The 25,444-nt window shown below is 28.7% G+C and overlaps 1 protein-coding gene across 7 annotated transcripts in view; it reads right to left on the reverse strand.

Moving 5' to 3' along the window:
• LOC107452116 (transcription factor daughterless) overlaps window positions 1-25,444 on the reverse strand; it is a 55,283-nt gene that overhangs the window by 5,097 nt on the left and 24,742 nt on the right. For 2 of the 7 annotated variants that reach the window (XM_016068427.3, XM_016068428.3), the window contains exons 11-18: window positions 22,507-22,566; window positions 19,779-19,976; window positions 19,602-19,692; window positions 15,833-16,067; window positions 15,241-15,324; window positions 10,175-10,320; window positions 9,098-9,243; window positions 3,628-3,754 (exon numbers count right to left, since the gene is read on the reverse strand). In XM_016068427.3, coding sequence (XP_015923913.1) covers window positions 3,668-3,754; window positions 9,098-9,243; window positions 10,175-10,320; window positions 15,241-15,324; window positions 15,833-16,067; window positions 19,602-19,692; window positions 19,779-19,976; window positions 22,507-22,566 — 1,047 coding nt within the window. In that variant the 3' untranslated portion in view covers window positions 3,628-3,667. The remainder of the gene's footprint in view (window positions 1-3,627; window positions 3,755-9,097; window positions 9,244-10,174; window positions 10,321-15,240; window positions 15,325-15,832; window positions 16,068-19,601; window positions 19,693-19,778; window positions 19,977-22,506; window positions 22,567-25,444) is intronic. The other 5 variants (XM_071187743.1, XM_071187742.1, XM_071187746.1 and 2 more) reach the window with 5 other exon arrangements.

Consider the following 25,444-nt stretch of genomic DNA (forward strand, 5'->3'; position numbering starts at 1 on the left):
CCTGATATATATATATATATATATATATATATATATATAATAGGAAAAAAATTAGCAAACGATATTTATAATTTCCTCTTTCCTAAATAAAAATTGTTTTTTTCCCATTCAATGTTAAGAATTAGAAGAGCAGATAATCAAATAAAAAAAAAACATTAAAAAACAAGCCTCGGATTCCAACAATAAATTAATCTGACATAATAAAAAAAAGTTAAATAAAACAGAGAACAGAATTAAGTAGATCTTTTTTAATGAAACAGGGTTCATGCTCTACTTTAGAAATAAAATTCAAGTACTTTTCAAGGACTTTTTAAGATTTATTATAAAATTCTCAAGGACTTAAATTTTAGTAAAGATAGACTAAAATGTTACATTTTAAACTAAAATGTTTTAACGATAATAGTTGACAGTCGATAATAGCAGTACTGAAAAATAAGACTTCCATTGCTCTCTTGATTTCAGAAAGTGATCTAAGTATAAAAAAAAGCAAGGGTAATTGGCATCAAGTCAAGAATAAAATTCATGATTCATTAAAACGTCAAATTTGAATTTTGCACAAGGCCTATTTTAAGCTAGGTATACAACCTCTGAATAAGCAAAAATTCGGGCAGGACGGGGGATATATAATATAATACTGTGATATCAATTAGATATTTAAAAACTCTGCCGGGAGATTTTTATTTAATATTTAAAGTGGCAGAAGCATTTAGACAGTTAAATTAAAATTGTTCTTAAATATAATTTTGAAATTTTCTATTAAAGAAAATTAATCAATTATTGGATGTTGCGGCTTAATTATCATTTTAAATTTATTACGGGTCAACCATTTTAAATTGAATCAGTTGCCAACTTTCACCTCAATATCTTCTGATAGATTCTTACTAACAATTTTGGTCACTTTGACTGTTTTAATTAACCACACATACTTGAATTAATTTTTTTTCAGTAGCATCGATCATACGCACTTGACATGGTCACATGAACACGAATCGTAACGAGTAGTTTTTAAATAGAGTATAAATACGAAAACCAATGTTTGATATTACAACATCGATGTTTGATATTGCAACATCGATGTTTGATATTGCAAAATGCGTGAATACGAATAGCGACATTGGATTTTAAACTTGCGGAAAAACTAATCGCGATATTGGGTTTAAAAACGCTTAAGTACAAATCGCAATATTAGATTTTTAAATTGCTTTAATGGGAATTGAAAGTACAATTTTTGAATCACGCGAAAACGAATTGCAACACATAGCTTTTAAATCAGTTTAATATGAAGAACAATGATTGATATTAAAATTGCCTGAATAAGAATCGAAATTTTGTCAGAATCAGGCGCAGTTCCCAATATTTAAAATTCCTAAAATCAGCCAAACATGCATAAAATCTTAAAATCAAACAGTACGTGTCATCATCTGAAAGGCGGGAAAGTCATTCTCTCACACTTACGTGCGTCAAAAAGTTAAACACAGAAATGCAGGAAATAGGGCTGTTTTCCTGAGTTTTCGATACTTTTCAAGGTCATTTTGAATTTTTCAAGGATTCAATATCATTTTCAAGTACTTTTCAAGGCCGCGGGAACCCTGATGAAAACATTTATAATTTAAAGGGAAACAAAGCTTGATTAATATTCTTTTTTCAAACACAATTAATATTCAGAATCATTCATTCTGCTCATCAGACTTAGATAAAATGAAAAATTTTCTGGGAACACAAATTAAAAATCTCAATTAAGAAAACTTTCTGCGCACAATGCCTTGCAACTAGTTTCAACCCTTTGTCGCCATATCAGTTTAGCAAAATTGGTTTGTAAATAAAAGATTTTTTAAAAAAATGTTTCATTTTTATAGAACTCTATATTGATTCATACCACACAAATGAGTTTGGTAAAAAACCAAAAAAGCTGTAAATAGAAATCGAAATATGCCAAATGCCTAAAACACTTTATAAATAATTAAAAAATACCTGAAATTTGAGCAAAGAAATAAGTATGTAGGAAACATTTATCCATGTTAAAAAAAAATATTGATGAAAGATTTTATTTCTTTATTTAAATCTCGCCATTTAATTTTAAAATTGCATTAATGCGAATCTCAATGTTTAGTTTTAAAATCGTGTTAATTTGAATCTCGATGTTTGGTTTTAAAATCATATGAATACAAATGTAGTTTCATTTTAAAATCGTGTGACGAATCATAATAGTGGCTGGCTTTTAAATAGCAAAAATACGAATCACGATATTTGATATAAAATTGCAAAAATACGAAAAACTATCTTATGCAATGAATCGCGATATGCAATTTTAAAACATGCTAAAGTAATTTTAAATCACATTTGCATTAGTAGGAAAGAGAGTAAAACCAAATTCTTTTTCTTCAGGAATTCGAAAAGACAAAGATTCTTTGAAGAGGCAGATTATTTTTTCGATTTTAGTTATGGTAAAAAGAAATTTCGTGACGGTGACAAATTTTCTGTTCAACTCATTTGGCACATTTTCAATTGGTGACAAATTGGTGATCGTGTATATTGTACGAGTTTGCTGGTCACCAAAGTTTGTTCTCCTACAACAGTTCCTCTTTTCAACAATTCGATAGTGAATATATAGCTAATGGAAAAACAGCAAGAAAATAAAATCTTTATAACTAATAGATTTTTAAACAGATGCAAGGATAAATATATATACATATAAATTTATGAAAAAGAAAAAGAGATTTGTTACTTTTGATTCTTAAATATTGTGCAGAAAATAGACATTTGCTGTAAGTGGACATCTGGATATAGGACTTCGTATTGTAGTAAAATAAATTATCATGTGATAGATTTCTCAGTATGTACCAAATTGCTAATAGTTATCTTCAAGTTACACTAATTCAAGAACCAGTTGTGGCCATATAGCTTCAAGTACTTGGTTTATAAGGATAGTGTTTTGGCTCAAAAGCTAAATTTATGTATAAAATCCAATGCAGCAATATCTACTAACTTTTTGACCACAGGATTGTGTTTTGGCTTGAAAGCTAAATTTATGTATAAAAACCAATGCAGCAATATCTACTTACTTTTTGACCAAAGTCAATTTTTCTCTTAATTTAAGTTTTTTCACATGGCCATTTTGAGTTACATTTAACTGTTTGAAAGTTAAAATTGTAACTGAATATGTAAATTTCTAGACACTGACTCAAAAGGGCTTTTTTGCCAACTGTCAGTGTATCTTTCATGTCAGAGTATTTTTTTTCTCAGTGATATTTCTACATATGAGTATCATTTATGAATTAAGTTTTATATATCAATGGATTTGATACTTAAATTCAAAGAGCTTAAAAATTATAAGGAGATAACAGTGTAGCAACAAGGCAAACATAGATCATAAATGAAAAGCACATTTAAAACTAACTGCATCTAGGAAATATTTAACTATTAACTATCATAATAATTTGCTTCTTAATCCTAATTAATTGGAACAGTTAAAAATTAAAGTAACTTTTTCAAAAAATATTCCAAAAAAGTATGTTTTAAAGTAAAAACACATTGTCAGTTTTATTATTTATTATTTTTTTTATTTTACTTATTTATTCATTTTTTGCTTCGAGTAAAGCAAAGCATTTCTAGCAAAAAAATATTTACTTATGTTTAGGTTTCCTTATCCTCCATAGGTTGAAGGTCTTTAAGGCAAAAGAGGTGGGTCAATGTCATGTCCGTCAGCAAATGTTGTTGTACACTGACTTGATAATGTCATAGGAGCAAGAATTCCCTAATGATCAAGAAAAGTTTGTTAGCAATAGTAAAAATAAAATAAAAAATTTTACTCTGAATTCTTCTAAAAATTAATTTCTACATGTGAGAGTTGTAAACTCTATTAGCTGCAGACCATAAAGTTTTCAGTTTTTTTCATGTGGGAATCCTAAATTTAGTTTCCGATTAAATCTTGATTAAAAAAATATTTTTAGTATCAAGACGCAAAGTTTAGAAAGAAACTTTTTGTACAAATATGCTTAAGTAGCAAATCAGCATAGAAATTTTACTAACAAAATATTTTCTATAGTGTACAGATAAAATTGTCAGACTGAGTGTTCTGTTACAATGTTTTCATAAGCCTGTTTTGATGCAGACAAATAAGTGAATAAATATCATCTCCATGAATACCTCAAATTAGTAAAATTCTTTTAAAATAAAACCAGAGCTTTCTAGGATGCCTCCACATTATTCAAAAAGTTTTTGATAGAACCCTGTTAAAGACTAAGTTTTCTTTGAACATATATTGCTCTCTGACCATTTAGATGTCTCAAAATAAGAGACTCTATATATTTAATTTTCAATTCTGTTGGTCCCTTAGAATATTAGCCTTAATGCATTTACATCTCAATACATGAGACAGAAATTTTTTTTAAAAAAAGACAAAATAAATAAGGAAATATTCTTTGCTATCCAAGTGATGAAAGGATTAACTTTTTTTTTCTTTATATGTTTGAAAAATGCCACTTAACAGACATGCTGTAGTTTCAGTTTATCATGCAGAACCATTTTCAGTATTGAAACAAAGAGGGATTCTGAGAAAAATTATGGTCTTTGTAAATAGAGTAAGCATTTCAATGACAGGTAAATTGCCCACTCTGTTCACTTTACTCCCTCTGTTACTATGGTGTCTGCAAATCTTGCTTTTTCCCCCACGCAAGAGCATTTCAATAAGTTGGAATAGGAAACAAGAAGTTGATACACTGGGTACTGCTTAAAATCTTTGCTTGAAGCTACTACTTCTATGTTACGGAAATATACTTACATCATGATGTTAAATAAAAGCCTTATAAATATTTTAACATAATTATTTTGTGGTTAAAAAGAATTTATTTAAAATGGCACTTTGTTCAGATGATACCAACTCTTTTTAAGTAGCTGTAGACATAGTAGATAAACATCTTTGATTGTCTCCTGACATCAGGGCTATTCATGGAAGCGGAGCTTAAAATATAGACAATTTAGCACCATTTTGAGAAAACAAATTAACTTAAAACCGAGATTTTTATTCACAAGGAGTACGAGTTATAACAAGGAAAAAGAAGAGGGTTGACTTATAACATAGCTGCCAACCTTAGGAATCAAAAATTAGGAATACTATATGCGACAAAATTATAAGCACCAATTACGAGAGTAAGACAAAAATTTAATTATCAGAGGTCTGTGTAGAAGAAATTTGGGTCCGGTAAAAGACCCTTCACAAAATATCTTTTCATAAAAACGGACCCTTCACAAAATGATTTTTCTCTTAATCGAACCCTTCACAAATTTATCTTCATTATTGTTTTGTTAATCGAATAAACCCTTCCCAGGGGGGGGGGAAACAAGAAAAATGGATATAAACAAATTAAGTTTTATCTTTGGCAGAAGCTTCTTCCATTATTTGTACGATATGAATATTCTGCTTTCAGCAGTATAGGCTAAATACCAAATATTTACACATTGCATCTCTAATTTAGAAGCAGCAATTGCTGTTTTTTACAGTGGTGAGCACAATCTCTTATCTCTTTACAATTTAAAAACTCCTTGAAAACTTTTTTGCTATAACCGGACCTATTTGCTCAAATTCATAAAAGCAGGACCCTGGTTGAAAGAATGTGACTTAACGTTTATTTTATATTCAAAAATTACGAGTAATTTTTTCACAAAATGTCTGAACAGACCCCTGACTATCAAATAATAACATTAATAGACATATATTTAAATACCTTATGTAAATTAGTAAAAAAAATTATAAACACCATCTTTCGTGGGAAATCTATATTAATATTATATAATTAGGAATACCGGTTTAATAGTTAAAAAAAACATTACCTATTAATATAATTATTCTTTTCCAATGTAGCGTAACTACCACTATGAATATTAAACATCAATTCACTGGTATAAAAGACATGCTAACTTGATTCAATCAGGTACCTTTTGATAGATGAAGGTTGGCATGGTCGATAACTCCGCCCCCCACACTGGTGACCTCCGGACGTGATTTGAACATGCAGTAACGCCCACTTCGAAAAATAACTTGACGCCTACTTTGATGAGTAGTCCACATTGAACAGTAGTTGACTTGCTACTTGTGACTGCAAAATGCAACAACGAACACTATGACATGATGTTAATACACCTCTCACATTCGGCACTCAATAGAGCTCTCCCGGTCTTTCACAAGTACAGCAACTAGTGTTATCAATTCATCAAATTCTATCCCTGATAAAATTCTGGTGGGGGAGTATTGTAGCGTAACTACCACTATGAATATTATACATTAATTCACTGGTGTAAAAGACGTGCTAACTTGATTCAATCACGAGGTACCTTTAGATAGATGAAGGTTGACACGGTCGATAACTCTGCCCCCCATACCAAATTATAAAACACAGGTAAATATTTAACTACATCATAAACAAATATTTCTGATGCAAATTTTTAAATACCACAATACAGTTTTTTAAAAATAATAGTTAATTAAGATTCAATTTAGTGAAACAGGGTTCCTACACTATTTTGAGAAAACAATATCCTGATTTTTGCAGGTTTTTCCTGACCTTTTACAATAAAATTCCTGACCCGCCGTTTCCCACTCCAACAAAACTTTAAACATTGCAGTTTCAATTAGTAATAATACACTACTTAGTCATAAGTATCATAGATTGAATAGGATAAACACTTATAAATTAAAGTGAAATTGCGTAACAGCACTTTATATGCCAAATTATATTTTCAGAAAACTTGTGAAACATATTTTTAATTATCATGATTAGATTAAACTTTTAGTGTGTTTTTGTAGTTAGATACAAAAACTATTTAAATAAAAAGATCAAGAAAATCTGTTGGATTAGGGAAATATTATTTTATTTAATGTTAAGTGGAACCAAATGCATGAGTGACGTCAGGATATGAAGGGTTAATCAAATCTGCGAGATATGCATCAGTATCCTCAAATAATATTTACTCTTAAAACATACTAGAACATTTGTTACATTAAAATATTAATTTTTAAAAATCACAATTTCACTTAAAACTGACTGAATTTAACTTAAAAGATAATGAAATATAAAGGGGAAAAAAGTCAAGAAAAGTTAATTATATACAAATAAAAATTCAGATAGAAAAATTATGCAACTTGTGAGAAAAATAAAATCAAAAATATCTTTTTCTTTTTTTTTTTTTCAGTATTTTTAAATTTATTTCTGTAATACTGCAAGCTTCCGGAGAAACTCAGGGGCTCTTATGTTATATAATATTTCTCAACATATTTTGTTCTTTAACAATTTCTGAATCAAGAACATCCAGTTCTGTTGCAGCAGCTATGTTTTTTAATTCCATTTATAAATGAAACATAATCATACACATGCCTTTGTGAAATAATAGTCTTCATTGAAATTTTCAACCAATAAGCTTTTATTAATTGAAAACCCCCATTCGACTGTAGCGTTACCATGAGAGAGGATAAGAAGAATTTTTATAACCTCGTTCACTATATCCTTTTTTNGAATTATCTAATCTCTTTTGCTGTGGATTAAACTCTAAGAAACTCTTTTGCTCTTCCTTTTTTTTTTTGGCAGCATCACAAAACAGTAAAAATTCCTTTTTTTGATTCTTCTACTGTTGTTCAGTCTGTAAACCAGTTATTCACACAAACAGCAATAAACCTAGCAACTCTATCAAAAATTCCTTTTCATTGAATAAACAGGAGGAAAATTGCTAACAGGACAGGTTCTACCAGGGAAAGAGGAATGTTATCATGAGGAAATTACATATTTTGAATTGCAGAATTTTTCCTTGAAACTTTATTTTTGCCAGTCAGTCTTTGAATGACCTATAGTTTTTATTTATTTTCCTAACTTTATGAATATGTAAAAAAAATCCTGACTTTTTAGCTTAATTTTAGAATAGCCTGACTTTTGCAGGTTTTTCTGACCGTGTAGGAACCCTGTGAAATGATAAGCAACAGCTATTGGATAGTATTTTCCAATTAAAAGCTACTAAAAATTACTTCTGCACAATAATCACATATAGAGTGATTGTGACAAGCAGAACAAGGGATTGGTTTAAAAGTTAAAATTCTGCAATTTTACGAAAATTCAGATTTTTAATAAAAATATCAGATTTTCTGATTTGATTTAAAAATTAGGAACAAATCCGAAAAATTCTGGACAGTTGGCAGATATGTTATAAGGGCAAAGTATTAACAAGTTATTTGAATAATAAAAAAGGTGATAACAGGTATGGGGAGAATCCCAGGTGTTGTAAGTTAAAATTCAGAAGAGATTTCCAAACACTTGGGAAGAATATTTTCTTTGTCAATATATTGAGCCCTGTCTTTGATGATTGAACAATACATTGGGAAAAAAAAGCATGCAATAATGCAATCAAAGAATTTTAGTCAAAAGATGTTATGGAGTAGACAGATGTCTTGCCATCCAGAAACTGACAGGGTGGTATTAGGAGGAGAGCAACATGGATAAATGAGAAAGAAATGATGATCAGATAACTGCATATATTAGGGATAATGATGAAGTGTTAATTTAGAAAAACATTTCATATCATTAGAATAAAAACTGATATCATTTTCTTTTTTTTTTCTTTTTAGTTCTTGCAAAAACTAGCAAGTTGCAAGAAAAACTTTAGTTAATTTTCGTGTTATCAAAATTTTTTGAACAAACTCGGAATCACAAATTACTTTAAATGAATTTCTTTAAATACAAAACTCTGTTATTCACTTCCTACATTTGTATAAATAATAAACTTGCTTAATTAGGAATTTTTGCTTTTAATTTACTTTAAACAAATACCTGTGATAATCTCATTTATTTACTTTGACATTTATTAAAATCTTAATACAATCTTCATTTCTCATTTAATTACTTTTTTCAGTTTTATGCAGTTTCTGAATAAGAGACACCTTAATTCCAGGGGCAAAAATTTTGGTCTGGGGTGTCCTTTAACAGGAAGCACTATTGTAATTATTCTAAAGTATCAGCACTCATCATAAAATCAACAAACTGATTGCTGTCCTAAAAGAAACAATTTTGAACAAAAATTTATCAATTTGTTAATGCAAAGAAATAGAAAAACATACTGGCAAAGAAGTAGTCAACCGCTGGTGTGTCAAGGAATCTAGAGTTTGAGGATGTGGAATAGTATGCATTCCTAATTTGGGACCTTCTTCATTTTTTTCTTCTTCTCTCCTTTTTAGACAAGCTGCCTTTGGATTTAAATTTCGCTCTGCAAAAATAAATATTCCATAAATATAATATTTTAAAAGCTTGCTATTATCTCAGTTTTTATACTTTCAAGATCATTTAATAAGCAAAAAGGAAATAAACATTAAAAAATTTCTGTTAAAAATTCTTAGGAAAGAAGACATATTTTCTTATCTTTTCTCCAGACTTATTTTCTTATCTTTTCTCCTTTTCTTTAAAAATTATTAAATAAAGAAAGGAAATACAAATAAAGGAAAGGAAGGAAGAAAGGAAATACAAATAAAGGAAAGGAATACAAATTAAGAAATAAAGAAAGGCACAACAAGAGCATTTGATAAACTAATGTTTATCACTTTACTATGAAACTTGCTTTGTTTTTTTTAAAAGCAAAAAATATCAATTTTTTAAGGTCAATTAATTTTTTTTAAGAAACTCCTAAAAATTACAGTTAGTAGAAATCTAGATTTTTGGGCTTTTACAGTAAAGATATTAAAAAATATTCAAAACTAAGATTTCAGATAAAAGCTAATCATCAATAAAAATAAATAAAATAATGAAATTAAATAAAATTTTTTGTTAAATAATGTAAATTATTTAATTTCTTAACAAATAAAAATCATATGAAATGATAAATTAAAGAGTTTTGTAAAACAAATACAAATTTTTCTACAAATACAAATTTATTTTCAGCTAAAATGTGGAGGCTAGCTTCATCTCTAGTACATGACAAGTTATATTTTAACTTGTAATAAATTTGCATTTGCAATAACTATTTCTAAAAGAAAATTTAAAATTAAGTGATTAAGTCTCAGTATTTCTTTTTAACTTAGATTAATTCAATAATACATGCTTTTAACAAAATCAATAATTACAATGTGATTTGATCATGAAATCAATATAAAAATATTCCAGAAGATAAATAGTAAAAAAAGACAATTAGATCATTCTCTTACCTCTAACTTGCTGCTCTAGGTTAGTGATAACATCAACAGCTTGATGTAAAATATTTAACTTTGTTTGAGCTTTGTCAGCTTTTAGGTGAACCATGCACATTCTGCCAAGCTCTTTAAATGCTTCATTTATATCCCGTACTCGTATTCTAAAATTAAGAACAACACATTTGTCTTTAAAATCAGTAATACAGTGGAAAGTTCCATATCCGGAATCATCCAGACAAGTTAGGAAAAAAAAATTTTTTTTTGGATAATAGGTCTTTCAGGTAAACAAACTTTAAAAACAAACAATAAAAAAATCAGTTTCATACAATAACATTTTCTTATAGGTAGATTGAAATTTAAAAAACTTAAGAATGTTTAGTATGACTTCTATTTAACAAACTTCCATTTTGCGAATTTCTGTCTTTTGCAATTTTATCGAAGAACCAAGAACTTTTTGGAAATTTCTTCGTAAAATAACTGCCAAATAACAAATTGAATTTTCTATTTAACAAACTTTTCTCTAAAATACACTTTCCCTATTTCCCAAAATATTTCAGGAAATTTCAAACACAGCCACTTAACTTTTAGAAGAAAGCAGTAAAATCCCTTTCCCTTTTTATTTGCATTTCAAATGTAAATCTCAGACAAAACGGATTTTATCAGTAGCAATTAATCTTAAGAACGCATGTGGTAATGTATGTTTAAAATTACTTATATAATAAATACATCTATAATAAATACAGCTATAATTTTATACACAAATTTAGCTTTTTTTAGAGGAAAATGTATTAACAAGATAGTGTAACACTGGATAATGTTTTGCTCTATTTTTGCTTCCCATGCAGATTTCTTTTATGGTTAAGATTTATAAAATAAATAGTAGATACTAGTTCACAATGTAAAAATGTATCATTTTTTTTAATTATGCCTAATGTTTTCTAATCCAAAAAGGTGATTTTTTATCAAAAGAATTTTTCATGTAACATATTGGGATTTAGAAAGTTTTTTGGACTTTTGGTCTGATTGTGTATATACGAGGCTGGTCCATAAAATAAAGTTCCCAAAAAATTTTCACAATGAAAAACATGTTTATTGGCATTAAATAATACATGTTTGGAAAGCCTAGATTTCCCTCTATCTTACGACATAATTGCCGGTTAGATCAATGCGTTTTCGCATGCGTTGCGACACGAGTTGCGTTTGGGCGAGCGTTGTCCGGATGGAGACGCATTCCATTTGTGAGAATGCCTCTCCTCTTGCTTTGAATTGCACGCCGAAGGTTCTTCAACGTCTGAAAGCAGCGATCCGCATTGATTGTTGTGCCGATAAGCAGGAATTCGCCTAACAACAACCCTTTCCCGTCCCAAAAGACACTCGCCATCACTTTGCCGGTAGACAGAATATGCCTCAACTTCTTTGGCGAGCCTGGATGTTTTCACTGACTGGATTGTTCTTTAGTTTCCGGTGTCATGTAGTGGACTCAGGTCTCGTCCCCAATGACAACAGAGTCCAAATATTCCTCGCCATCGGTTTTGTAGGCACGAAGAAATTTGCAGGCCGCTTCCACACATTGCCGTTTGTAGTCATCCGTCAGCATTTTCGGGATCCACCTTGGCATATCCTAAGCAGTCTCTCAAAGTGTTGTGAATGCAGGACTTGCTGACATCAGGGATCATTTTGCTGAGGTCCCGAACCGTCACCTTTTGATCTTTCAGCATTGTTTCTTCCACTTTCGCAATCGCTGCGTCCGAAAATGATGGCCGACCAGAACGTTGTTCGTCATGGACGTCTGTGTGTCAATCTTTGAATTCTCTGAACCATTTGCGCACATGTTGCACACTCATACACTTTTCCCCGTACACCTTCCACAGTTGGGAATGAATGTCCACGGGAGGAACGTTTTTTGCTCCCAAAAAACTAATCACAGAGCGTAATTCACACCTGGCATGAGAAACAAATGGAAGCTCCATCTTTCACGGCTACCAAGACAAGAATGAAGGTTGTAGACAGCCGGGGTAGGAACTGGGAGAAAGGGAGCCAAGCTACACGCAAGTCTCGCCAAATCCCGCCTAGCAGCATTCCTAGCGTCCACAGCTCCTTGAGAACCTTATTTTATGGACAACCCTCGTATATAAGTGAGTAGACCATAATCTGAACTTTTTTAAAAGATCACAAAAACAAAAAAAATTTTTAAAAATTATAAGAGTAAAAAGTTCTGTTTATTTTGCTTGTTAGAAAGCATCCTGACACAAATGCTTCTGGAAAATGAACGTCCGGATATGGGACTTAGTAAAACAATATAGAATCTAACCAGTGATTTACATAAGGGCAATTCTATCATTTCTGAAAGTCAGATTAGCTGACTTAAAAACTGCATAGCTCAGTTTGGAAAAAGAATCAAGAAGTTCTAATAAGTTTTCAAGAAATAACTCTTGGTATTACTTACTAAGATTTTAAATTACTTTCAATAATTTAAAACATTTTTAAACTTTTAAACTTGGCTGTTAAAGGATTTAACGTAATATTTTATGCCCATAACAATAACTTTTTTAAACTTATAAAAATTTAAATATAGAAAAGTTAGCAAAAATTCGAATAAGTGTAAATGACACTAAGAGTTGCCTGATTTCTTTTAACTGATATTAATCTGTTTAAAGTCTGCAAATAGACATTCGCAAATGGTCGAATCACCTAAAAACAAATTGTATCCAATTTCTTTTAAGTATAACATAGAAACAATTTTTTTTTTTAAAAAAGGAGATATATTATAGCAACAAATGACTATGGAGAAGAAAATAAACTCTTAAACAGAAATTTTAAACAAAAAAGATTTTTCCGAAACAATTTTTTAATGGTGTTCATTCTTCTATCCTTACTCTATATGTCTTCAAAACTTTGTGTAAACAATTAGTGAACTATATACTAGTGAATTATATAGATATGGGATTTTAACAAAATACATATCTCATTTGTAAAATTAATAACTTATAGGAATTTAAAATTATCATAGCACATTTATTATTATGTTATTATAAACAGAAATGCTTCTACTACAAAAAAAAAATTATATTTAATTTTTTTTTATATTTTTGACAAAAACAGCAAAATATGAACATTTTTCAGTAGTTAAGCTTCATCTTAAAAAACAAAGAGTTGAGACTTATAAATTCTCAATGTACAGAGGGAAGGAATAGAACATTTATATGCAATAAAAAAAGGCTACGAAATTTTTGAGATTTGCAACAATTAACAAAAGAAAAATATTTACTAAACATTTAGAACCCATATTCTGTTTCGTAATTAAAAAAAATTTAAATTTTTAATTCTACAGTAACAGATGTAAATAAAACAGTTTACTGCGAAACAGATAATTTAGCCAGTTCGAAAGAGGAAAAAAAAATTTTCAGTTGCTTATCAAAGAAATCAGGGATCTTAAATATATTTTTTAAATATATAAAAAACATTACATATAATATGCATCTATTATTTTCGAATGTCTAGTTAATCCTGCCTTTAATTAATAATATTGGGCATGGTATAAGCATTATAACTTAAATTCAAAATAAGACAAAATTTCTCATTATTTTAATATTCAAACCTTGAAAAAAAATTGTTTTTTCAGTCTTTATATAATTACATATTTTGAACTAAGTAAATCAATAACTAGCAAATATTAATCATAGTCAAGCTTCCATATCAAAAGCTGTTAATAATTGACAAATTTGATGTTGTGTTTTATCGTTAAATTGACGTTTTAACTTAATATTTATTATCTAAACTAAGGGTTCAACATTTAAAATTTACCTACAAACATGGAATATTTCATAGAGGAAAAGAAATTATGGATAGCAACGGACACAGTCTATTAAGCATATTAATATTAAAACAAAATAGGGTCATTCTGGACTGATCCTTTAAACTACCCATATACAGAGAATTATTTTTTTAACTCAGAAATTCGTTTCTGCAAACTTTGGCAAAAACTTTTTCAGTTTTTTTTTTTTTTCAAATGTTTGTAAGCTTTTAAAATCAATTATTCTTTTCCCGAAAAAAATAATAAGTGCAAATCATAATGCTTTTATACATTGTTTCAAAATGCGCTTAGTAAATTGCACAAATATAAGTCATGATGCAGTCATAAATTACATGAAAAATATAATTCGGAAAAAATCTTTTTAACACATTTTTTACACATTAAAAACATTTTGAGAAGACAAAAAATTATTGACATTTTCAAACCTAGAAAAGTTCCTTTGGCTTCCACTTTGAAATTATTAATCAGATATTAATATGCACTTTCAACCATCTTTGATTGTAACAGTAGAAAAGAGATTACCAGTTGAAGTTACTCAACTTTGTCCATCGAATGACTGCAAAACTGGACTGTTGTGTATGCATATAATGAACTTTTGTGTAAAAATTAAGTTTAATTGACAGCTTTCTACATTTTGAATAAAATAACTATAAAATATTTAGGTTTTAAGTTGCATTTTAGGAGATAATCATTTTTCTTCCATAGTTTAATATGTAGTGATGAAAGAGCAATTGTGGCAAATAAAATAAAAATAACTTTTTCAGCCATTTAATAATTTTCTGAATATTATTAATGAAGTGAGAATTTCGAAAAATCAGGATAAAAATTTTATAAGTTGAGGAATTTTCTTCAAAATGGACTGGCATTAAATGATCCTATAAAGTTAAAACAGAGAAACTGATATTCCAAGTCAATATGCTTTACTTGATAATCTTATGCATTAAAATATTGTACAAATATTTTTAAAAAAATATAATCTAGTTGATTTTTAAGGTAAATACAGCGATTCCACTTTAACATAATTTCTTTCATTTAAAAGTCATCTTTGATCTTTTTAATGTAAGTACTATTAAAAACCCTATATTTTTTACCTAAGTCACTCTTCTTTATCATCTCACTTAAGAATTTCCACTTTACGGTTATGCAAGTATAAAAAACGTAACTTTTCATCATTGGGTTCACAATCATTAACTAATCAATGAATTCAAACATGAAAAAAATTTCAATTTATAAAAAAATATAGTCATAAAAGAGTAAATCTTCATACCTTTCTCTTGCATTATTAGCCTGCCGCCTTTCTTTGTCTTTTTCAGCTTTCATTTCAGGTACATCATCTTCATCCCCTGAACTACTACAAAAGGAATACATATGATTAAAGTTTAATTAGGAAATAAATACTATGCATATATATTTAATTTGTAGCAGGATAGACATTTACACAAATAAAGATTTCAAGAAAAAACTTAAGAGCTTAATTAAAGTTTAAGACTTATGTGCCAAATAAGGAATTTTTTAAAACAGGAAAATAAGAAATAAAATTCCCTGCATTTTCCTAGTTTGAAAGGAAAAAAACTCGCATTTCCCCCTTCATTTTAGGCGATTTTTAAATTCCTTGTATTTTCCAAGTTTTCTCTATTCTCCCTGTGGAATGGCAACCATGAATTGAAATTTTTTCTTACTACATGGCATTCTGATTTGATTTTAAATAGTCTCAGGCCAGCAAACCAACTACCTATGATTTTGAACCCTGTTTTTGACTTAATTTGATAAGTAGATGTTTGATTAGTGTAGATGGCATAATACAAGCAGTGAAAAAAAATTCTTAATGAATTCTGATTAAAGAGTTTATAAATACTTACAACCTATTTCTAGATCTCTTGACTCCTTTAGATGAAGGACCAAGATTTGTATTAGCTGAGGATGTTGATGTCGGAGATGAAACAGGAGGCGTTCCAGTAACACTATTACCAGTTGGCGTACTAATTGTTGGGGTGGAATTAGCATTAGGTGTAGTAGACTTCACTCTATTGAGGTCTGTTTTATCAACGTCTTTTACTTTATCTTTTAAACTTGGAACAGTGTCTGGGGGTAATCCTGCAAATATTTTAGTAGATATATCATGTAAGAAAGTAAGTGATGCTCTATTTAACATTGAAACAGACTTCAAACTTATAGCAGAAATTAAATACTTGAAATAGCTAAATTATGCAACATTTAATAACATAGAGATTCAATAATTTTTTTTAACAAATTTGATAAGTTGCTTTTAAACCATTATTTAAAACAAAACTATAAGTTACAAAAATTTCAACTAGCAGTTCAAGATCTACCTGCTTTTGTGATCAATACTCACATTAATTACATTCAAAATTTGAATGAATTTGATTGATCCTTGCATTCAATTTATGCTTAAACAAGAAAATAAGTACAGTAGAGAACGAATTATTCGGGATGTTCGGGACCATCGCTATCCCGGATGTCTGAATTTCCCGGTTCTCTGGATCGACCAAAAAGTGTTGTTAATCGATGTTTTATCCAACCCAAATTACAAGGAAAAAGTGTAACACATTTTAAAGTTAGAGAAAAAGAAAAGCACTCCTAAATCCAAAAAGAAGAAAAAAAATGATAGAAAAATAACATTTAAAAGAATAAAAAAAATTTGTAAGTTTAGACAAGAAAAACAAGTTTAAAAAATACAAAATTCTCATATTTATTTTTTAAAAATAAGTACAATTCCTAAATTAACTAATATAAACAAAAGCAATGATTAAATAAAGCAATATATTTCATACCTTATTATACGGGGGGACGATAAAATAAAAGGAAAAATTATTAATCTAAATAAAAACAACACTTGAAAATTATCGAACCAAAAAGATAGTTAAAGGCACTAACATAAACATTAAAACCTGGAACAAGGTAAGATCAATGGAATTAAAATAAAAAAATAAATAAAATAAACTAATGATAAAATTTATGAATGAAAAGAATTAATTTATTGAGTACGAAATTTATCGTGAAAAGAAGAAAAAAAATCAAACGTAATGGAATCAGAAAAACAAAACGGCAATCTGCTTCATAAAATAATCGTATATTTAAATTAATAAACAATTCTCCTTTTATTCTTTTTATAAAAACACGATTGTTAGTGAAAGCAGATATGATTCCACAGCAAGAAAAACTTGCAAATGATACCGCACATCCAAAGAATTATAATTGATTCAAAAGAAAAATATTTTATTTTTATTAATCGATGTCAAATAGATAAATATATTTTTCTCTTTCATCTTCTGTTCACTGATATGCATTTGCAATGCATTTCCTCCACCCCCTCGTAAGTCAAAGAGAAAACAAAATCAGCATGCCACTCCTTTGAGTTTGATTGACAGCCTAAGGGAGAAAATAAAACATTCGTCCCTTCCCTGCCTCCTCTTGATCTAAAGATCTTCAAAGTCACGGAAGATATGACTTTTCTCTGCGTAAACAGGGGGGGATTCACCCCTTCCTCACATTTTCCTCTACTCAACTTCAAGGATGAGTCCAATTGCCGCTTTTTTTCATAATCGTTCTGGTTTAAAATGGCGGGAAAACTGAGCAAAACTTTTCACAGTTATCTGGATACCGGATCAATGGTTCTCTACTGTATTAACCTTTTTAAGATGTTCCTAATACTCCTCATAACAAAGAATTCTTTACCACTGTTAATTAGAAATCTTTTGCAGTTTGTCTCCCTCCCCTCATAACTTTTTACTTGACCCCCTAATCAAAAGAAAGCTGCCATTTGCAAACTTGTTTACCAGGGCTCTAAAATTTGTTCTAACATTAATGTCTTTAATGAAGAACTCCATTAACCCAAAGCTATCGCCATTGAATGTAGATTTATTTTCATTAGTATTGATACAATCAATAAAAATTAATCATGCAAACTCTCATAATTCGATTGTTTTACCTTATTATTCCAAAATAAATTCCCAATTTGCTAAAATTTTAATAAATTTCTAAGTCGTTTTTACACGAATAACTAAATTTGAATCAATCCAATTACTAATATTAATAGTTGAGGTATTTACCAAATGTCGCAATTGTAGCCAAATTGACAATTTTTAAAGAAGTTTAGTAACTTACAAGATATTTTTATTTTTTGTCCATTCTAAAGCCCAGATAATTCTTTACAGCAAGATGGTACATAAAGTTTAAAATTATAGCTTTGCTTCAAGTGTAAGGCACTTAAACTGCGGCTTTCTTATTTTCCTTCATGAGAAAGCTTCGAAAAATCTTGCAGCATATTCTTTCAGAACTTTTTTAAAAAAAGTAACAATTGGATAGTTGATCATCAGAATTATTACTCTTAAAGGTAGCAATGGAAAAAAGGCTAGTGTTTAAAGAATTTACAATGCTTTTTGTACTTTCTGTTGCAATTTCCTTAACTATATGCAACATTTTAGTTATTCAGCAAGAATATTTCTCATCATTTAGAAACATGACTGGTGGTAAGTTTATGAAATGATTAGCAGCAACTATTGGAATACTAAAAACTACTAAATTTTACTTCTGCATGAATTTATTGCAGATCATTACTTGAAGAAAGTAAGAAATTTAATATAGAAGTTTGTGTAAATGCTATCCTTTTTCAATATGTTTTAAGTTTTGCTCCTTTTCCATGAGTTACATACAATATCAATCTTACCGTCATACCTTATGCTTATATCCAAACTGTATGCAGTACAAAAAGCACAAGATTCTCCTCCACATGAATTTTGATTGAAAACAAAAACAAAATCAGTTGAATATCGGTTCAAATATTTTTTAATCCTGCGATTTTTCTACAGTCTCAGAATGACACAAACTTTATCCTCACGATTTGTTTATGCACATGCATTTCCTCCCAAACTAGAGATTGCATAACCGTCAAAGTGATCACACGTACAAGAGCAATCAGATATAATGTTTGGTGAAATTAAAAGAACAAAATACTTTAGAATGAGAAAAACAAAGACTAGGCTAAAAATATCAAAAATGCAAAAATGTTTTTAAAATTTAGTTTTTTCTTTTTAAAAAAATAACTTATCAAATTTTTGGAATTCATTTAAAAATTAGGAACAAATCTATAAAATTTGGAACAGTCAACAGCTATGAAATTTAGGTTAAAATGCTTAGCTCTAGACAGTGCAATTTGTTATACAGAAAAAAAAACACCAAACTTATTTGAGACTGTTCTACTGTAAGCCTCTGTCATGCGTTAGTTAAAACTTCCAATAACATTTAAGTTAAATGCGCTGACCTTTTTAAAAGTTATTGCAATTCTAAAAGATTTCACAATAGAAAAATTTGAATATGAACTTTTCCTTTATTTTAAACTGCAAAATAATCTATGAGTACAAGTTAATAATAAATAAAATCTTACATTAATTAATAATCTAATAATTGCATAAATGGGATGTTAAGTGCTTGAAGTACGTATGAATTGTCAGAAGAGTTACTCTAATTAGTGATTCACTTATTCCTCTATATTATCATAAAATAGCACTAAACTACAAAATTGAAAGGAAACAGTTTAAAGTTTAAAACTTGTGAATTAAGATGAAATCATCATGCAAACAATAAAATAAACATCTTAAGTTATGTTACCAAATGATTGGGATCCTGGCATTTGCCCAGAAGAACTTGGTTGTGATATTCTACTTCTTAGTACATTTTCGGGAAGATTTGTGGGTCCAGCCTTGAAAGGAATAATATACACTTAGATAAAATAAAATTTGATTTTAAATAACATTTTACTAATTAAGTGAAAACATAGTGATGTACCACATGGGGATCCAAGGAAATAATTGCCATCCCAGGATAAGATTGTGCAGCGATGAGTCCGTTAGAATGAGCAGTGACAGGTGAGATATCATTCAATGCAGTATTTGGAGGCACTGGCTGCATACCTGGTCCTTCTGCATGGTTTCTTAATATATTAATTGCATCATCTAGGCGTTCTTCCATTACTCCTCGAGACTGCTATTAAATAAAAGATAGAAAACTATGTTTTCACTATCACAAATAATAGATAAAAGTTTAACACAAACACTAAGTAAACAGTTAATTTAATATAAACACATAATAATAACACACCACTCAATAAGTCTCTTGTTTGATATGTAGGCACCACTGCTAACAGAACCATATGATTTCTGGGTAAAAGCAACTTTCACACGATAATTGTCAAAATTTCATGTGATTTTAGTGATCCTAGTTTTGTAATTTTTAATACAATGGATAAAAAAGAATGTTTTGATTAAGCATTGTTTTTTGATTGATAAACATACTGTTGAAGCAAAACAGTGGCTTGATAAGCATTATGGAAATTCTACACAAGAGAAATCAACTATTATTGACTGGTATGCTGAATTTAAAAGCAGTTGTAAAGAGACTTTTGGTGCTAAATGCTCCGGTCGTCCAAAATCAGCAATTGTTCCAAAAAACATTAAAAAAATCCATAAAATAGTTTTGAAAGATTGTCAAATGAAGTTATGTAAGATAGCCGACATCTAAAAGATATCAAAAAGTAGTGTGTTTACAACTTTACATTGAAAATTTAAACATGCGCAAGTCGCTTTCGAAATGGGTGCCTTGTTTGCTCACACCGGACCAAAACAAAAAAGTGTCTTGGATTCAGAATGCTCTTTGGAACTATTAAGGTAAAATAAAAGGGATTTCTTTCGTTATTATGTGATACCCGATGGAATATGGATTCAATACTACACTCCTGAATCAAAAAATCTTCAGCTGAGTGGACAACAGTTGGTGAAAGTCTTTTAAAGCGACGAAAAACTCGAAAGTCAGCTAGCAAAGTTATGACTTCAGTATTTAGGGACACACAATGTATTTTGTTCATCGTATAACTTGAAAAAGATAAAACTATCAATAGTGGATATTAAATGACATTGTTGAAAAAATTTGGCCAAAATGAAGTTATTGTTGATACTTAGGCTTATTTTGAAAACAAAGAAAAATCGTTCAACAAAAAAGGAATCAAAAAGTTAACGCGCTGGAATGAATGCATCCCTCTTGAAGGGGAGTATGTCAATTAAAATAATCAAATTTCTAAAAAAAATTTATAAATAAATAAAAAAAAACTTTGATTTTACTGAGCTAAAACGGACACTTATTGAGTGATTAGTCAGATTTGCACCATTATTCAATGTCTAAAATAAGCAAGTGTGAGATCATAATTTACATATAAATGACTTAATATTTGCTAAAATATGATTGCATTAAAAATTAATTCTTTTAGCTTTTCAAATGCATAATTGCTAAATTCAAAATTTTAGCACCTACAATATTAATAGCGGAATTCAAAAAAGAAAATAATAGTAATAATAATAATAAAGACAAAATATGTCTTTAGTTTTTCGAACATTTTTATACTTATTGCTCCAGATGATTATTGCAGTTATTTATATATGAGTGTGTGTTGGGTAAAAAAATGGTAAATAAAGCATAAAATTTTGCTACTACTTCAATTATTTGGAGAAATATTTTTCCGATAAGAATTGGAAAAGTTATGAATCTATGTTAGCATATACCTAACAAATAAATATCATTTTTAATACATCATACAAATAATATTTACTAGTCATTTATTATCTATTTTATCCTTATTCTTAATTTTTTTATGATCAAAAACCCAGGGAAATACGATTTGTCCAATTATTGCAACAACTCTGCATATTATGCACAACAATATAACTTTAATTTCATAAAAAATCAAAAAAGCTCAAGTTAGCTAACCAGAAACAGATATGTACTCCAACAGTGCCTATGAAACTTGAGGAGAATCTGACAGAAGTCTTAATTAAATAAATAAAAGTTTGTTTAATATTTAGCAAATTTCTTTTAAATCAGTTTAATTAGTTCTGAATCTGACTTCTTAAAAAAAGTATAATAATTAGAACATTTTTATGTTTTCACAAGCATTACAAAAACTAACTAAACAGAAAAATAATGAGTCAAGAGCATTAACTATAAAACAGAACAAATTGTAACAATTAGTATATATCAATTAAAATGAAGATTAAAACATTTATAACTCATAGATCAAATTTAAACAAGATTAAAAAATATTAAAAAAATTTAGATAGTACAAAGATAAGAAAGATGCTTGACTAGAAAGATGTTTGAAAATAGAATTTGTTAGTTTCTGCTACTTCTTCAAATGGAAAAACTACAATGGAAAGAGTAACGAAAATAAACTAGACGGTCCTTCCTACTTAATTTGGTTAGATAAATGTCAGAAAAGATAAATTGAGCTAGTTAACTTAAAATAAAATTATAAAATATGCAAAACCAAAAATAGTGAATTAAGCATGCAAAATAGTTAAAAGCTTATAGAACAGATGACGAAATAATATAACTAAAAACTAATAACATTATAATGGAAGTTTCATAACAAGTTCTTTATAAGCCAGAAACTTCATTTAATCAAATATTTTTTACTGGTTCAAAATCTAAAACTTAAACAAAAAAATTATAAGAACTACGATCGTACCTCTGCTTGATCTCTGAGCAAATGAATAGCTTCATCAAGTCTATCTTCAAGTCTACCTTGCTACATTTTTATAATAACAAAATAAAAAAAAATGAAAAAAATCAGACATGCAAGCTAAAAATAAAATTAGAACAGAAGTAAGAAAATTCGGTTTTAACTAAAACATAAAAGGTTATCAGAAAAGAAATAATGTATTTTTCATTAAAAATAATATAACCCTTCTTAGTAATTACATTTTCCTTGAATATTTGTACTTTGTAATTCCTTGAATATAATTGTACTTTCTGTTGCACCGTCCCCGAAAATTAAAGTTAAGTTTCGGTTCCATTTCAGAGAGTGGAAAATGAAACCTGAAATTGAGAATATCTTGCAAAATGAAGCAGAATTGCACATGAGAGTGCAAGAATCCTTCCCACTGAACCCAGAGCAACCCCCCACATGGCAGTAGCTGGGTTGCCGCAAAATTGTGACTTGGCGATACCCAGGGTAAACTATCCCTTTTGGGGCAGATTAGAGCAATTTAAGCCTATTACTTCAATTTGGAGCATGTAGGCGCAGGTTTCCACAATTGGCGTGGATCGGCGCAGCACTTGCAACACTGGAGACATAAATCCATGACTTTCCATGATTTTTTTTTAAAAAATAGCAAAAATCATGACATTTCATGACAAATTTTGTTCAATACTGAAATTCGTGACTTTCCAGGTGCGCAGATACCCTGTTTATATCATTAAATAATGGTTGATATTAACCAAAATTATGATTCAATAGAATATTTGAATGGGACTAAATGTAAACACTACAAGGGATAATTTGGGAAATAATTTTTCATACTTACATAATAAAATCTACATTTTTTGGACATAAATATCTTCTTCATGTACAATAGTTTAAAACAATTGCATTCCCTTTTAAATTAAGCTGCAACATTGTCGGGAATAGCTTTTGGAATAAATTATGTCTATGCCAGAAATAGAGGCCTTCTTTGAATTTTGCAACTAACTTAATAAAATAACTGAGTGGTTCATAAATTTAAAAAAAAAAAAAATGCACTAGAGAAAATTGGTCATTAAAATGTAGGACAAATATGTAATTCTGCAATTTAATTCAAATTCATAGAAACTACAAAAAGTGTGTAGTTATAAATACATCTGTTATTAATCAAAAGTATTAAATACAACCTTTATTTTATTAAAACATACTTTCTTTTCAATTTTACAGAAGTAGCAGAGTCAAAAAGTTCCCGGAATAGGGCAATTACAAATAATTAAAATAAATAGAACAATTATTTTATTTTATTAGCCCTCAAAGTACTTTCCTCCTGCATTCACACAATTCTTCCAGTGTTTGTATAACTGTTCAAAATACTCCTGGAATCTATTGTTTGAGAGGTCCTCAAATTTCATTTTCAGCCGTGGAAACTGGTAAAAATACCGTGGTGCTAGGTAGGGAAAATTAGGAGGGTGTTCCAGACTAGAAATATTGTGTCTGGCAAGGTACTTAATCATGATCAAAGAGCAATGTGGGGGAGCATTGTCTTGTAAAGGAGACCAATTGTTTGCAGCCCATTTTTCAGGTTGTTTCTGTCTGATTGTATCTCTTTGTCGTTTAAGGATCTCCAAGTTAAGTTCTTTATTGATAGTTTGGCCTTCAGGAATAAATTCATAGTGAATGACATCCTTGTAATCGAAAAACACCTCCAACATTACTTTTTCCCGGCTTTCACACAAACGAAATTTTTCCTTTCTCAGGGTTCCCACTCTTTTAACAAATAGAAAATGGAGGATTTTATTCAAAAATTGGCATTTCAGTTTTAATTACTGTATCCAATCATTCAATGTAACGCAATTGGTCTCAAAAATCAATCATTAATATATTTAATTATAATTTCTTTAAATATTAAATTATAATGGAGGGAAATAAACTTGAAATATTTTCAAATTGTTAAGGGTTAATGGCATCTATGAAACTAATCTGTACTCGATTTTTAAAGATTTAATTGAAATTGAATCAGATTTTATACTTTTTCCCTTCAGTTTATGAAATTAAGTGCAGAAATTAAGACTTGCAATTTTTTTCATACATTAAAAAAAAAAAAAAAAAGAATAAAGAAAGAAATTTGGGGAAAACATTGAAAAAATTATTAGAACAAGTTTTATATTTCGTTGCAGGCATACATAATATATTCAGTTATGGCTAATCCAGCTAAATATTCAATAACGCCAAAAAAAAATTTTTTTACTAAAAAGAAATAAATAAAATGTTTTATTTATAAGGGTATATAACAAAAGAATTAATACTAAAAAGTTGGCATGAGAGTTTTTTTAAACTATGTCATGTTAAATTAAGTCCTATCCTAAGTAAATACAAGGCCTTACTAATATCCAAACACTATAAATTGTTCTACTTTTTTTTCATAAGGCCTCATTTAACATTTTTTAAATTCATTGCAATAAATATTTTATAAAAATTTTCATAGGATAAAAATACAATTATACTTGAGAAGATTTATAATTTTCAAACCATATAATGGTCTAAAATGATTTTTAAAGTTGTCAGCACATTTCTATGGCCAGAAAATTGGTAAGGTTCTTTTATTAAGAAATAAATTATTTATTTTTTCATAATTTAATAGCATTTACTTATAATATTTCTTTAACATCCTTTCTTAATTACTATTGCTATGATTTGATATTTTATTTTTATTACAAATTAAGTTTAATATTAAAAGTGGCATTCTTTTTAAAAAGTAATCCTATAATATCACCCTATCATGCAACATTTTATAAAAAATTTTAAAAAAACTTGCAACATTTTAAGAAAAACACATTAAAAATGGTATGTAACATAACCATTTTGAAATTATTACTAAACAGCAATTTTTTTTATTTTATAATTAGCTTTATAAAAATTATTTCCAACCAAAACTGTTATTAGG

The sequence above is a fragment of the Parasteatoda tepidariorum genome, chromosome X1 (genome assembly GCF_043381705.1).
Source record: "Parasteatoda tepidariorum isolate YZ-2023 chromosome X1, CAS_Ptep_4.0, whole genome shotgun sequence".
Classification (NCBI taxonomy): domain Eukaryota; kingdom Metazoa; phylum Arthropoda; class Arachnida; order Araneae; family Theridiidae; genus Parasteatoda; species Parasteatoda tepidariorum.